The following is a 15046-nucleotide window of genomic DNA, read 5'->3' as shown; positions in this document are numbered from 1 at the left end:
AGCGGGGCGGGGGAGCTGCCTAAGGCAGCGCGTGCGTATGTGTGTGTGTGTGTGTCTATTTTTTATGCAATTGTGTTAAATTATTTTTATATCTTTAATAAGGCATGTCATAAATAGATTGCAGTCTACTGTTCAGATAAAATGGAATGGCAGTAGATTATATTCAGGGTTACTCATTAATATCCAATCACAGACCAAATTTCGTCACGGAATTTATTTGTCGGAGGTTGTCACAATTTGGTTTCACTTCCCACTCAAGGCTAACACACTTGAGTGAAAGTTTCTGAAAGTTTTCACTCTCTGAGTTTCTCGCGTCTGGTAGGTTAGTATACCCCCAGCAGCGACAGAGTAGCTGAACAGCAAATTTAAAGCAAATCAACAAACTGATTCAGAAATAGTCGAGGAGCGGTGCAGAGGAAATATGAAGACGTTTCTGGGATTGTTAATGGTGTTATTGGTTTCAGGTAAGTCACCATTTCTTTCAGATTACTAAGGGTTTTTATTTATATTTATTTATTATTATTATTATATTTATTTATTTATAAAATAAATTGTATGCCACAGTTTTGTGGAGGTTTTTCAGTAAGATCCTACCTAAGTAAAAGTGGCGGTATGAAAAACTGATAGATTGGGTAATCCAAACCAAATAGCCTATTTATAGCCTCAAATTATCTTAAATTTGTCCATCTTTATCCAATAAGCCACATAACTGGACATGTATGCAAGCACATTGCAAAGCCATTGCAAAAACTTCTTCCAACATATTTTAATTAATCTAACATAGCCTATATTTAATAATAATAATAATAATAATAAAAAGAATCACTGCAAGTCTTTGTCCATGAATAATTTAAACCGCACTTTTTGGATCGCAGCATACTGTGGTCAAACATTCTGTTAACATAGTTTCAGTTATCAATAACTATCCTCTTTTATTGTATTTCTCCTCTGCACTTGGGACAGAAATTCAAGAGCTTGCAGTTTATTTTAAGGAGTGGCAGTGAAAAGTTCACTGGATTAACAGTAAACATCTGCTGGGATTTACTACATTTTCTAAATCAGGTCAAATGGCTTGTTAACAAAACCATACCTGATATCACTTTGTGCATAACCCTGCCCTCATATTGTTAGAGTTAGGTGGACTGACTGCTAAGATTTTGAAATAGATACTCTGTTTAATTTAGTTAGAATTAGCATAATTTTGTTGATTTTGACATTTTTAACTTTCATCTCAGAGACAGTCACTTCCAGCAGGCTGTATTTTTTTTTTTTTTATTTCTTTAATTTATTTATTTATTTGTTGTTGAAAGCTGAAATCTGTTTTTGTCTCTGCAAATCTTCATTTATGTTGTGGATTTTTTAAAATAAAAATATGATGAGAAGTAAATGAAAAAGACAAGTCCATATTTCTGATTATGAAAGGTAAAACAGTCACCTGAAAGCATACAGCAGTCTAAAATCTAAATTCCATAGCAGCAAGTTGGCATCAACATTCAAGTCAGATCCGTCTGTTTACATAGTCACAGCTGTTTTCTTTCAGCATATTTCTTCCTACACTCGGAAATAAACTAAAAAAAAGACTGCAGTTTATTGCATTGACAGCGATTAAAATTTCTATGGAAAAATTAGAGGGGAAAGTGGCCCATGGAAGCAACTATCTACACAGATGAAATAGCTGAATTAAACATATGTATGGCATAAATTTAAATTATTTGGATATTTTAAAGTAATTTTTTAAAGGAAAGGCAAGATTAAAAGACTGATGTTAACACATTCCTTTAAAAGTAATAACAGTGAAAATAATATCAAACTAAAGATGGGCAAGGCAAAGACATGGCAGCACACATTCATAGCAAGAACTGGTTACTAGTATCAGATCTGGGATTTATTTAACCATCAAAAGATGACTATCGTTAAGGTGTTACCCATGACAGCAAAACAGTTCAGTTTAATCTGATATCTGTTGAATGGAAATAAGTTTACGTTTGACAAGTTAGAGCACAAAGGTACGTGTTATGAGTGCGAGTCAGTATGGATGATTTATCACAGCTCTAGGATTTGATTTATATTTTTGTGTGTGTGTGTGTGTATAAGAGTTCTTGATTTGAATATAAAAGGAGGCTGAAACACGTTTTGGTGCAGTTAGACATGTGACAGTCTTGGATTAGTCTCATTACACAAACAACTTGTAAACAAACTGGTATGAATTCCAGAGTACCAGTTTTACAACGGTTCCTTCTAAGGGGGGTGGGGGGGGTTTATGGCTAATATGGCATCGTGCCCATGTTTGCAAAGGGCAGGTTCATTTTAAACTCCAGTTTAGGTTTCCCCCTTGCTTTGTGAGGTTAAAGTATAAACCACTTGTTTAGGTTTAGTGGCATAAATATGCACTATTTGAGCTTTTAAAAAATTAAATAAATAAAATAAAATAAACCCTGTGGTTTACTGAACCCTCTCAAAACTTGTATATAATAACATGGGTACTTTTATAACCACAGATTTATTTGTGTTTGTATGCACTGTCCACATGTAAATACAGTTTTGGGGCACTGAAACCAATGATTTTGGAAAAACTTTTAAAGATTTTTTTTTTGTATATTTCGAACTGCAGTGTTATGTGTGGACAGGAAGACTAGAGTTTTCCACTATTTTCTTGGCTTGAGAACAAATATGCACCAATCTGCACTTTGTTTACACTGTAGTGGTGAAGCTAAGTCAACTAACATTGTTAACAGGACTTTTTGTATTTTTGCACATAAATACATTCATACACTGTATAGCCAAAAAAATAAAAACACCACTTGGATTTACTAAGCAAACAAGTATGAGTCTCTTATTGGATAATTACTTCGTGGGACATTATCTTTCATCTGACAAGTTATTTACCCCCAACAGTTGCAATTAATAGCTTCTCATTTATTAACCATGTTGAAAGACAAATCCTGTGGTTGTGAAACAGATGTTTGTTTATCAAGAGTCAAATCATTTGCATGCATCAAACAGAAAAAAATGTGATCGCAGAAACTACTAGAATTGGGTTAATAACTGACTGACGCATTATTAAAAACTGGAAGGATAGTGGGGAACCATTGTCTTCAAGGAAGAAATATGGTCCAAAACAAAAAGAATCCTGAATGACGATGATCGGAGATCACTCAAACTTTTGGTGAAATCAAATCGAAGAAAAAAGCAAAAGACAAAACAAAAGAACAGTGCAACAGTAGTAGGCTTTGTTTAATACTGAAAGTAAGAACATTTCCACAGGCATAATGCAAAGGGACATTGAGGGATTGGGACTGAAGAGCTGTGTGGTGTAGCATATTCCTTTGATCAAAAAGGAATAAATGAGTGTGTAGCCATAAGAAAACCACTAAAAAGTGGACTCTGGAGTGATGGAAGAAGGTCATGTGCTCTGATGAGTCTAGATTTGCCCTGTTCCACGGTGATGAGGCATCAGGGTAAAAAGCGGGGCAGATGAAGTGATGCAGCCATCATGCCTAGTACCAACTGTACAAGCTTGCGAGGGCAGTCTATGATCTGGGGTTGCTGCAATTGGTCAGGTCTACGTTCAGCAACATTATGTGTCCAAAGAATGAGGTCAGCTGATACCTGAATATACTGAACGAGCAGGTAATACCATCAATTAATTTTTTGTTTTTAGCTAGGCAGTGTAGATGGCGTATATTAAGGAATGGAGATGTAAGGGTGTGAAGCACACCATTACATAAAGCAGCACTCCAAAAACAGAACCTGATGGCAACATTAGACCAGACCTGGTGAGACCTGAAATTAGTGGGACATCTTTATAAATGGGGTGGCTTTTGCTGAAACACAGTGAGGGAATCTCAGTTTGTCTCTAAAGGACAAGAAACTGTCTAAAAGATTTTATAAATACTCTGTTTTTATGTGAGCAGAAATCTCTTTCTTTTCCTTTTTTTCTTTTTTCTTTTTTGTAAAGATAATGTGTGAGCATGATTTGCTTACTTTATTTTTTTGTATGAAATGGAGGAAAACTGAATATTAAAACATACCCATCTTCATCGAAACTCATGCTGACTTATCTGCAAACAATAAAAACTGAGTAGGCACCAAAAAAAAAAAAAGAATAAAAACATTCCACAAAACTACACTGTTTTAAAAGACAGGCTAAAACTAGTGCTTTCAGCTGATAACATGACTCATAATGTGCTTATAATGATTGCCCAACTGGAAAAATTTTCAACTAATCATATAACTTTACTTAAACTGACTCACATTTTGTGACTTGACACCAGTGGGGATTTCAGTGTTTTTAGTTTAGCTGAATTAACTCCCATTTTTAAAGCAGCATTCACACTTTTTTCATATGCTCTGAAATGTCTGTTTAAGTGTATTTATTGCAGGAAAACTAAGAACTGAATTTATCCTTTCCCACCTTTTTTTTAGGTGACGACGAGGTTACTGTGAAAGGCGTTGTAGGAGAAAGTGTCCATCTGCCATGCCCCTGCATAGGAGTAAATTTGAATAAGGAAGTTAAGTGGCAGAAGGACTCTCCTGGCTTGGTGGTCGTGTCAAACATAAATGTGCAATCTTTTGGGGGCAACTATGCAGGCAGGGTCAATATGACCTTGACAAATGGGAGCAATAATTGCTCTGTTAATCTGACAAACATCACACCAGAGGACCATGGAAAATACAAGTGTATATTCTACAAGGACGAAGTGTACAAGTATAAACACGTAAATCTGCATGTTTGTGGTGAGTTAGTATTGTATTCTTAAGTAGTCAATAATAATTCCTTTTTATCATCCATTAAAATATTTTTGTAACCTGACCTTAAATGTTTCCTTTCCAGGCACATCCAACATTTCCCTGCAACATTTCCCAGTGGGTAATGATGTAACAGTTTACCAATGTAATCTGGAGGACTGCGATAAAGACGAAGTGATTCAGTGGACTTTAAATGGAACATTAATCGAAAATTCATCAATGAATATCTCCGTGAATAATATCACTGGCCTCTACAAGTTCAGCACCAGTCTGTCCACAAAACTGAGTTTGACCTCAAATCCTGAATGTACGAGGAGCAGCCTAAAGATTCATCGTAAGTTTTTGTTGTTTTAAAAGAAGATGTGTCTCACATAATGTGGTCCATTACTGTTACCACGTTAGGGTCACTTGCAATTTTTAATGTAAACAAAGCATCGCTCATAATACATTACATTGTGGAACACTGTCAAGTACTGTTTAAAATGCTTAAGTTAAGATTATGGACAGGAAATCATAAAGAGAGACATGCCATTTTGGTTAACACTGTCTTATAATTGGCTGATATTCACTATTCTCCATAGAGTCTCCGCTCAGCTCTCCAATAGACAAATACAGAATGTGGTTTATAGGCATCCCTGTGGTGTTGGTGCTTGGATTGTCCCTGATCGTGTGTTTCCTCTGGAAGTCTCACAGTAAGTGTTTGCCATAATCAAAATTATTTAAAAAGAACCCATATTGCGCTCATTAACTGGATATGATTTATTTAGGAGGGTTCCTTGAGTTGTTTTACACTCTTGTGTCCTCCTTAGACTGAAATCCTCATCTTTGTTTTGGTTGTTATTAGCCCCTCCATCCCCAGTGCACTTTAATTACCATCACTGTTTTTGCACTGCAGCACAAAAAGTGACTAAAAATCTGTAATCCAAAGACAGTTATTTTTTATTTATTTTTTGGTTTCAGATTAGTCTTAACTTTCTTATTTTTAATTTTAGGGTGCTTTCCTTAGAAACCTTTCTAACCCTTCCATTTTAGCAGCAGACATGATGAGAACTGTATGAATTCTCCAAACTCTAAGAAGAGGAGCAACTTGTTTCCTTTATTATTTGCTTTAGTCTTGTGAATTGTGACCACATTTACTTGTGGCCACAACTTTCGAAACAGTGATTGATCATATTTATTCAGTTAACTAGCTAACTATGATTCATCTTGTCTCTCCTACATCTCTGATTATCGCTCTTTAATCCCACAATGTTTTAAACAAGGTCAAGAAAAAGAGCTCAGGATAAGATGATACAACACAATTTTTTTGGACTACTCAACTGTACTCTTAGTCTGAGTCTTAACTCTTTGCCAGAATGCCATGCAAACATATCTGACACATTGGAGGTGAAAACAAACTCATCAGAGGTACTGTCAAAGAATAGAAGATACTGTGAAAATCTGGCCCATTTGCTCTCTTCTCGACTTCCACAAATTTGATGTATTTGCGGAGGCTGTTTTTTTTTATCTTTCTATATTTTCCTTGACTTTAACCAGAAGTGATGACTGAAGATAGTGAGAAAATTAACAACCCAATAATGAAATGTGTATTTTTCTTGTCTTTAATCAGGAGTGAAGGTTAAAAATGGACAGCTTGAACGTGCATACTCGAACTGCGGTGAATTCCAAAATGAAAGCGCTGTTCTCTGAGTTGTTTCTCTATCATCAACATGTCATCATGCCCATATTCACTAGAGGGCAAGTTGCATCCTGCATCCTTCATCACAGCATCTTAAAGGTGATTATATTCAAACAAAAAGCACAAGAATGATGTGTGAAAAAATTAAAACCCTTGACGAGTGAAGCGAATGCCACCAATCTATCCATCCATCCATCCAACCATTCTGTGCTTCTGGATAACCACGTACAACCAACCTCACATTCCCTCGGTGATGGTACCCTCTTGCAACAGGACTCTTCCTTCTGCCAAACTTCAAACACTAAGGTGACAAATCTTACTTGGGTGTCTCCAGAATCCTGAGATTTTGACCCTGTGACTTATTTCTTTAAGAACACCACCTCTACCAACACCGCTAACGTGACCAAAGGCCTGCACTTACTCAACAAGAACAAAGAAATTTGTTTTCTTGAGGTGGAAAAACATTAAAGCAAAGTTTGTTCTGATGAGGACAATTCATGCTTAATGTTGCCAGGCAGGGGTTTGTGTGAGGTGGTGTCTGTGTCTTTATATGCCTTACACGTATAGCTTTAGGTACTTCCTCACTGCCTTCGCCAGCATTTCCTCAAAGCTATCCATCCAGCTACGTTGGACTTTCACACCACGGAAAAGTGGAAATGATGACTTTCTGCTTCCTACTTCTCCACATTAACCATGCCCACTTTAACCTTTTTGAGCAATCACACAATAGTTGTCGGATACCACAAAGAAAATAACTTCTGACTGGATGATGTCAATCTCTGACATCTCTCAAACTAGTTATGCAAGAAACAAATTTTTTTCAAACAACCCAGAAAGAGAGAAAAAATGTCATTATTCTTGTGGAGTATGTACACTTCTGGTCTGAAATTGACGTACTGTGCCTGCTCTACTTGTATTGTCATTTATTGAGATTTAAATAGATTTAGCCTTTAAAGCCACACTATTGAACTTTGGCAGGTTTTCACATTGTGGCGCCTCTTAACACAGGCTGCTTTGGGTTCCATCTTGAGCTTTCTTCAGGCAGTAAAAGTCAGCCTGACTCTTGTCTTATCTCTTACTCTGTCACTTTCTCACTTTTGTGTCTTCGCTTCCTCGGATAAGGTCCTCTCAGGTTTATTTGTTGAGTCAACCATGATGGGCATTGAAAATGACCAATGTGTTGATATCCAGTTTCTAGCGTGTACGTGGCGCTGTAAAGAAGAACGCTGTTAACAAGTGATGCATTAGAAAAAAGTCATGAAGTTTTTGTTTTTTTATAAAGACAAGGTTTCTTACTAGGCTAAGCATTGAATGATCCTCCTCACTTTAAAAGTGTCTGCTAGATAAGAACATTTAAACGTACAAGCCCAATCAAGAGAACTCATTTTAAAATCCAAGAACCCAGTGCTAATTTGTGTGTGCTAAACACCTCTAGTTATGTCCATGTAGAAAAGTGCAACTACACAAGAAATGGCTCACAGTTTTAATGTTGTGGCAGGTCAGTGTATATCAGGGCCAGACTAAGAAAAGTTATGGAAAATGTTTATAAAAATGTTTATATATTTTTTTCTATTTTTTTTGGGGGGGGGGGGGGGTACTATATGTATGACTTTTTAAAGGAGCATTAACTCTTCTTTGACATGATGTAGCAAATACCTGTTTTAAAGATGCATAAAATGTACAGTGTGTGTGTTAATATGATTATGTTCTTGCAGTGTTTTCTACTTAGTTTGACAGTGTGTAAAAATATAATTTGTTTAAACGTCAGTTGCATTTCTTTTGCAATTCTTTTTCCTTTAGTTGAATGGTTTCTTTGAATGTTGCTTTACCAAGTTTGTGTCCCTTCTATAAGTCAGTTTAGGTTAATGTAGAAAATGTATTATTTAAGTTTTTTTTAATTCAAGTATTATATATACTTATTATATATACTAATAACTGTTATTAATGCCTTATGTGTACCAATAGACTGCCAGAGAAAGAGATTTTGGTGAAACATGGTAACATGTGCTGTGCCAGATTTTAGATTTAGGCAATGGAGGCAGGAATAAAATGTTAACATGCTTTTTCAGGCTTAACAAAGTATCAAAAATGTATTTTATAACTCTGGTCCTGATCTTGTTTTATGTCACTAACTCCTTGTGTTGTTTTGTGCCCTGGCATTACTGAAGTTTTGTTTTCATAACACACTTAGTCAATGGATAGATTCATAATGTGAATTAAGCTGAGACATAAAACCTTGTTCCTTTTTTTCTTCTTTTTTAGGGCTACAGAAAATCTGAAAACATTAAGCACTATGTGAACAGGTATAGACAGAGAAAAGTTTTCACTGCAGTCTGGTCAGACATTTCCATCATTGTCAGGATTTCAATGTCTCGTGATGCAGAATTTATCAGCAAGTTTTAAATGACACTTGAAAAGGTAAAATATTGTTTGTAACTGCAGTCTTATTCTGTTTACTATCCGTTGTACTTATTTTCCTTTTTTTTTTCTGAACTGTTTACAACATACTGTTGTGGAAGAAATATATTAAATTGTCAGTTCAAAATGTACATGGCAATGTATTACTAATATCCATGATAAAATAAACATTTTTTGTATCCACAAAGCTATTCTTAAAATGGTTAAATGTATGTCAGTCATGTGTATTTGGCTTTCAGTTCCGGTTTTCAATGATGACAGTTCTTGGGTAATTGCTATTCTTGCTGTCTTTAGGAAGAACTCCAGTCACATGTGTACTTTCAAGTTGATAGTCTTAATATAAATATTTTAATTTATCTATGGATATCCAAAATACCATAGAATGATTTTGTATATTTCTAGTATCTATTATAAATTTATATTATCGTCCTGACGAATGAAATTGTTATTTTGATTCGAAGGAAGGCTGTTATGGATATGCACGTAGACCCTCGTCAATGTGATTTCAGTTGGCGTGTCGACATTGCGTCTGACGTAAAGGAATCACCAGGAAGTGGTAGGCGGCTAAGTAGCTAGCACAGGGCTAGCGAGTCGAAATGAAAGCACATCGAAAACATTGTTGTTTATGTTTTTACAAGCTAGAACGAGATTGACATTTGTGTCCACGGTAAGGCAGTTTTCACAGTGGAAAAGGGGGTTGTTGTAATTCTCGTGAAATGCTTTTATTAGCCTATTTACACTAGTATGTAATGACACAGACAAGGGGAAGGATGTGTGAGCAAAGATATGTGTGTGATACCTCGAATTGGCAGTTAGGTGATTTTATATTATTTAGTCTGTGCTGATGAGCGACCTCTATTATTCCACTGTTTTAAATTGGGTAAAATGAAACGTGAAGGTAGCGGCCACTTTAGAAAACATGAAAGCAACAGAGAGTCTTCTGTAAAGATGTGACAGGAACCAAGTGGCAGCAACTGTGGTGTTGTGAAAGCAACTGTGACCCATACATAATTAATATTTGCTTAGACCAGATATGCAAGTGTAAATGTTGCCAACATAGTTAAGACGCGCTTAGATGTATATTCAGTGATTTATCAGTTAGTTTGGCAGGTTTGTCCAGTGTAAATGCTGGGGGTGGATCCTATCCCAGCAGCTACTAAGCAGGAAATGAAATGATACCAAATATGTTTAACTGTGTCATAACTGAGTTGTAAATTTCATTGGGATGTTTCTATGATAATTACAGATTTTAATGACTTATTTTGTGTTGAAATACTAATCTATGTATTAACTATTTGTTTCAGTGCTGAACAAGTGCACAGCCACGGGAGGTTTGTAAAATGGGTCAGCGAAGAAAATTAGCAGCTGTGAATACTCCATCTCAGAGAGACTCTGCAGACACTGCTGGGGTCTGCAGCAGGAAACACAACATCTGTATGGTGTCTGACTTTTTCTATCCAAATATGGGAGGAGTGGAAAGTCATATTTATCAGCTGTCCCATTGTCTGATAGAAAAGGGACATAAGGTGGTAATAGCCACCCATGCCTACGGTAAGAGGACGGGCATTAGGTACTTGAACAATGGACTGAAAGTCTACTACCTGCCCCTGCAGGTGATGTACAACCAGTCCACAGCTACCACTTGCTTCCACAGTCTTCCACTGCTGCGCTGTGTGTTTGTCAGGGAGCGCATCACTGTGGTGCATGCTCACAGCTCATTTTCTGCCATGGCCCATGATGCTCTGTTCCATGCTAAGACAATGGGGCTAAACACAGTACGTGACTCAGAATCATTGGATGTATTTACATCTGTCAGCTGAAAATTTACTTGCTAACATAAACATAAAGAGCCTTTTCAATTCCAGGTTTTCACTGACCACTCGCTCTTTGGCTTTGCTGACATCAGCTCCGTCCTGACCAACAAGCTTCTGACTGTGTCACTGTGTGACACCAACCACATTGTGTGTGTGTCTTACACCAGCAAGGAGAACACAGTTCTCCGTGCAGCTCTCAACCCAGAGATCGTGTCTGTCATTCCCAATGCTGTTGATCCCACAGATTTCACCCCTGACCCCTGCCAGCGCCAAGATGACAGGATCACAATTGTTGTCATCAGCCGTCTAGTCTACCGTAAAGGTAACAAGCTTTTGGGATGCATTTTTTGTCATTCTGCTTTCCATAGAAGATTTGTACTTGCAACCACAGTGTGTTGTGGTAAACAGGAAACCGCTCCAGTTTTGAAACCAAAAATCAAAATATAACACTTCCTCTTATATAGTTATCACATCTTTAAACATTAAATTATCTTAATGCATATCTGCCTAAAAGGAGCCCATTATCTTTATTAGAGCTGAATACACTAGTGTTACTTTAGCTGTAAACTCAACAGTTCATACTCTCACCATTTGCTCAGGAATTGACCTTCTTGGTGGAATAATCCCGGAGCTCTGCCTCAAACATCCTGATCTACATTTTCTGATTGGTGGAGAGGGGCCAAAGAGAATTGTGCTGGAGGAAGTGAGGGAGAAATACCAGCTGCATGACAGGTACTGCTGGATGTTTATATTTCCTGTGGAGTGGAGTGGAGAAGTCTCTTTTTTTCTCACAGAACACAGTTTCTAGCACAATATGTCATGAGACCAAACGTGAAAAAATTTTTAGTACTTTAGTACTATATTAACAGGAATATTTCATGAGAAGAAAGTTGACTGTTCTGTTTTAATATATTCGTGTATTTAAAGATCATAATCTCATGATGTCATTATCATAACATCTAGCTGTAATGAAAAAAGCTGAGTTTGTCTTTTGAAAGCAGTCTGTGTATGTAAAGATGCTAATACCGTAGATATGGCTGAAATCTTTTGATTGGATCTGTGCAGGGTGCGTCTGCTTGGGGCTCTGGAGCATAAAGACGTGCGCAGTGTTTTGGTTCAGGGTCACATCTTCCTCAACACCTCGCTGACTGAAGCATTCTGTATGGCCATCGTAGAGGGAGCCAGTTGTGGACTGCAGGTCTGTTTTTACAAGTTCAAGGTTGTGAAATCAGCAGGATTTCAGTTGCAAGAGGCAATACCCAGGCCAAAGAGTAAATTTACAGATTTCATTGTAATTATTATAGTTACTGGATGGCTGGCTGAATTAAAGAGAAAACCTGCCTGACAGTATTCACTACAGCCCTGTGGACAATAACTTCTTTGTTCAGTTTAAGCTGTGTTTACACAGCAACAGAAATGCTGCTTCTCCCTGTTACATTATTGTGTGTTATATTAGCTATGTTGAAGCAGCTGCTGCCCTGATATAAGCAAATAGAAATGACTGGATACGGCCAAAGATCTTGAAGTATTCTTTTGCTGTGAGTTTGTGCTTGCTGTAGACTGTTTACACTAATTCCTCTCGTAGCCCTACTTACAAAACTCTGGACAATGGGGAAATAAATAAGAGGCAAGATGGCCCCATCTGCAGACAGATTGTGGCGCTGAAAGAGCCATAACGACAGAAAAGAGCCATGAAATGAGAACTATTTGTTAACAGCTGCAATTTTATACATATGCAAATACTCAGAGGAGGATGAGTATAGTGGCATTCTGCAGGGAGGGAAAACCTCATTAGTAAATGTAAATGTTATTCTTTTTTTCATCTGATATGGAGTGCTTTTACTTCAAGAGCTTATCTTACAAGACGAGTGCTGTATTTACTTTGGGACAAACTTTTGTTGGGATGAAATGGTGGAATACCTTTGCAGTTTTACTGCAATTTGACATTGTGGGGACGACCCTTTGTTTGCAGCTCTTTATATCACTTAAGTAGACATTATGTGAAAAGCTAGTTTCCTAATACTTCTTGTTCCCATAAATTTGTCTTGACAGACTCTTAAAACTTTATAGCTTTGTATTATATGATCAGAGTTTCAGATTATTTGGTTACAGTTTTAAAAATAACAGTTTTTAAAGTAAAACTAAAGATTTTGTTGACATACAGGGTACGAGGTTCTTAAAATACTAGAGATAGATTTTTTAGTTACAGTTAGCTGTGTTGCTGAGATTGACTGGAGATAACTTTTCTGCTTTGGTGGTAAAATTCCATGGAATCCCCCCCCCCCCCCCCCCCCCCCCCCCCCCCCCCCCCCCCCCCCCCCGTCCCCCTCCTCGTCCCCGTCCCCGTCTCTCTCTCTCTCTCTCTCTTTCTCTCTCTGTTTATTTTTATTTTTTCTTAAGGTGGTTAGCACTCGTGTGGGTGGTATTCCTGAGGTGCTACCTGAGGACTTGATCACGCTGTGTGAACCCACAGTTCGCTCATTGTGTGCTGGTTTGGAAACAGTAATTGCCAGACAGCGGTCTGGATCTGTCTCTACCCCCGCCTCCATCCATGCTCGTGTAAGAAATCTTTACACCTGGAAAAACGTTGCAGAGAGGACTGAAAAAGTAGGTTAACTAAACATGCCCTTTCATTTATATCGATGACATTGACACATTATACAGTATTTATTGGCAATCATGCATGCAGTGCATGTTTAATCTTTTTATTTATTTATTTTTAACACCAGTCAAATCAGAAGACTAGGATATTTTTAAGAAATCTCAGAAATGGATTAAGGAACAGAACAAGGAATTAGATTTTGTGGGTGATCCAGATCACTGTCTGGATTTTAAAGGATTGTTTACTGTGGGGAGATAGGGGTAATTTTGCCATTAGAGTTATTAACTAAGAAATAATGCCCACAAAAATAAAATAATAGCAAAAAAAAAACATGGCATAGGTCTGCACTTTCTGTGCTTCTAGTTATTGATTGACATTTTGGCCCTTGAAGGTCAGAATTTTATTTTATTTTTTTCTTTCTGGTGATCAGCACCACACTGCAGTCCTTAGTGTGCTGCACCTTCTGCAGCAATGATTCTGACTGAATAAAAAGTTGAAAAACTTCAGTTTGACTCTTTTTTTTCTTTCTTTTTTTTTGTAAGGATGTTTTTATGGTTCAGGGGGGTTATGTCAACAAGTACATAACAGGTAAATCTGATTACAGGGAAAAACAGTTATCTGTTTTGATCTGTTTGAAACTGTCTATTATGAAATGTAAACAGAAACTGTAATTATAGAGCAAAACCAGTCTTGTCAAAACTGTTAGAATCAGAGGAGCCTGCTTTCAAATAGAGAAATTAGATATGGGGGTTATGTTGCAAGCCTGATGTTTTTTAGTTCAAGTACACATGTAAAATCCAGGTTTTTCTGTGAATACTTTACTGTTTTTTTGTTTTTTTGCTTTAAACTGGCAAGCTTATTAGAGCAAATTCTATACTTGCAGGTGTATGACCGAGTGGCTGGAGAAGAGGTTCTTCCCCTGGACAGGCGGTTGCGGAGGCTGAGGACTCACTGCGGCCCCGTGGCTGGCTCCATTTTTGCCTTTGTAGCTGTGTTAGACTTTCTCTTCCTACTGCTTCTGCAGTGGTTGGTGCCAGATCGGGACATGGATGTTGCTGTTGATGCCACCGGCCCGCACGGACGGTGGAGAAGGGAAATGAGCGGGAAAAATGAAGCTCATTCAAAATGTGCCACAAAGCGAGCAGCAGAAACGGCAACAGCGTCATAGTAATGACTTTGTACCCCTACTTCAACTTCAGATGCTGAAACTTCAGCATGTTTATGGTGCCGACAGACGTTTTGAACATTACTTAATGCTGAATGTCATCAAGGTAACCACCAGCCCTGTTTTCATGTACTTATCTAAAGGGACCTTGTGTAAAAGTATTTTATCTGGTGTTCCTTGAGAGTTAAGATGCACTTTTTCATATTTTCTGCTCAACAGCACTGAACATAAGGAGGAAATGGTCAATTGTAATGTAGCTGGGAACAAAACTGCAGTATCTTAACTTCTGTTATCAGCGGACCTCATAGTTTGGCTTATAAAATTCACTGTTTTTCTTAAGCTGCATATCCGAACAAAGTTTTATTTGAATGATACTTCACTGTTATTTTTATGTTACATATTTATGTGCAACTTGTGAGTTATGACTTTTAGAAAATCAAATCTGGAAAATAAACTATACTTGCAAATATAAAAAGTGTTTTTATGTGTCATTTGGTTTATACTTGTATTATTGAGACTTTTCAGCAAGCCAACTCATGTAAGAAAAGTTCATAGAATCAGTTTCACACTGAAAATGGCTTTGAGGAGGGAGGAGTGCCAGATAAAACACAGGAGCTATA

General features: G+C 37.3%; 1 protein-coding gene across 3 annotated transcripts; it reads left to right on the top strand.

Moving 5' to 3' along the window:
- The first annotated feature begins 65 nt into the window (after positions 1 to 65).
- On the top strand, positions 66 to 14895 carry piga (phosphatidylinositol glycan anchor biosynthesis, class A). Of its 3 annotated transcripts, XM_042001996.1 has the most exons (11): positions 66 to 464; positions 4426 to 4737; positions 4835 to 5083; positions 5331 to 5441; positions 6359 to 8845; positions 10150 to 10620; positions 10711 to 10981; positions 11259 to 11391; positions 11725 to 11857; positions 13060 to 13266; positions 14145 to 14895. In XM_042001996.1, exons 6-11 carry the CDS (start codon positions 10186 to 10188, stop codon positions 14427 to 14429), a joined length of 1464 nt encoding a protein of 487 aa, XP_041857930.1. In that variant the 5' UTR covers positions 66 to 464; positions 4426 to 4737; positions 4835 to 5083; positions 5331 to 5441; positions 6359 to 8845; positions 10150 to 10185; the 3' UTR covers positions 14430 to 14895. The 3 variants fall into 3 exon arrangements, with proteins under 3 accessions (XP_041857930.1, XP_041857929.1, XP_041857931.1); XM_042001995.1 differs by lacking the exons at positions 66 to 464; positions 4426 to 4737; positions 4835 to 5083; positions 5331 to 5441; positions 6359 to 8845 and adding an exon at positions 9268 to 9512; XM_042001997.1 differs by lacking the exons at positions 66 to 464; positions 4426 to 4737; positions 4835 to 5083; positions 5331 to 5441; positions 6359 to 8845 and having other exon boundaries at positions 9525 to 10620.
- Positions 14896 to 15046: the final 151 nt, after the last annotated feature.

This window comes from Melanotaenia boesemani, chromosome 12 (assembly GCF_017639745.1).
Source record: "Melanotaenia boesemani isolate fMelBoe1 chromosome 12, fMelBoe1.pri, whole genome shotgun sequence".
Classification (NCBI taxonomy): Eukaryota; Metazoa; Chordata; class Actinopteri; order Atheriniformes; family Melanotaeniidae; genus Melanotaenia; species Melanotaenia boesemani.
The sequence above is the reverse complement of the archived record's forward strand: the minus strand, read 5'-3'. Positions and strand labels throughout refer to the sequence as shown.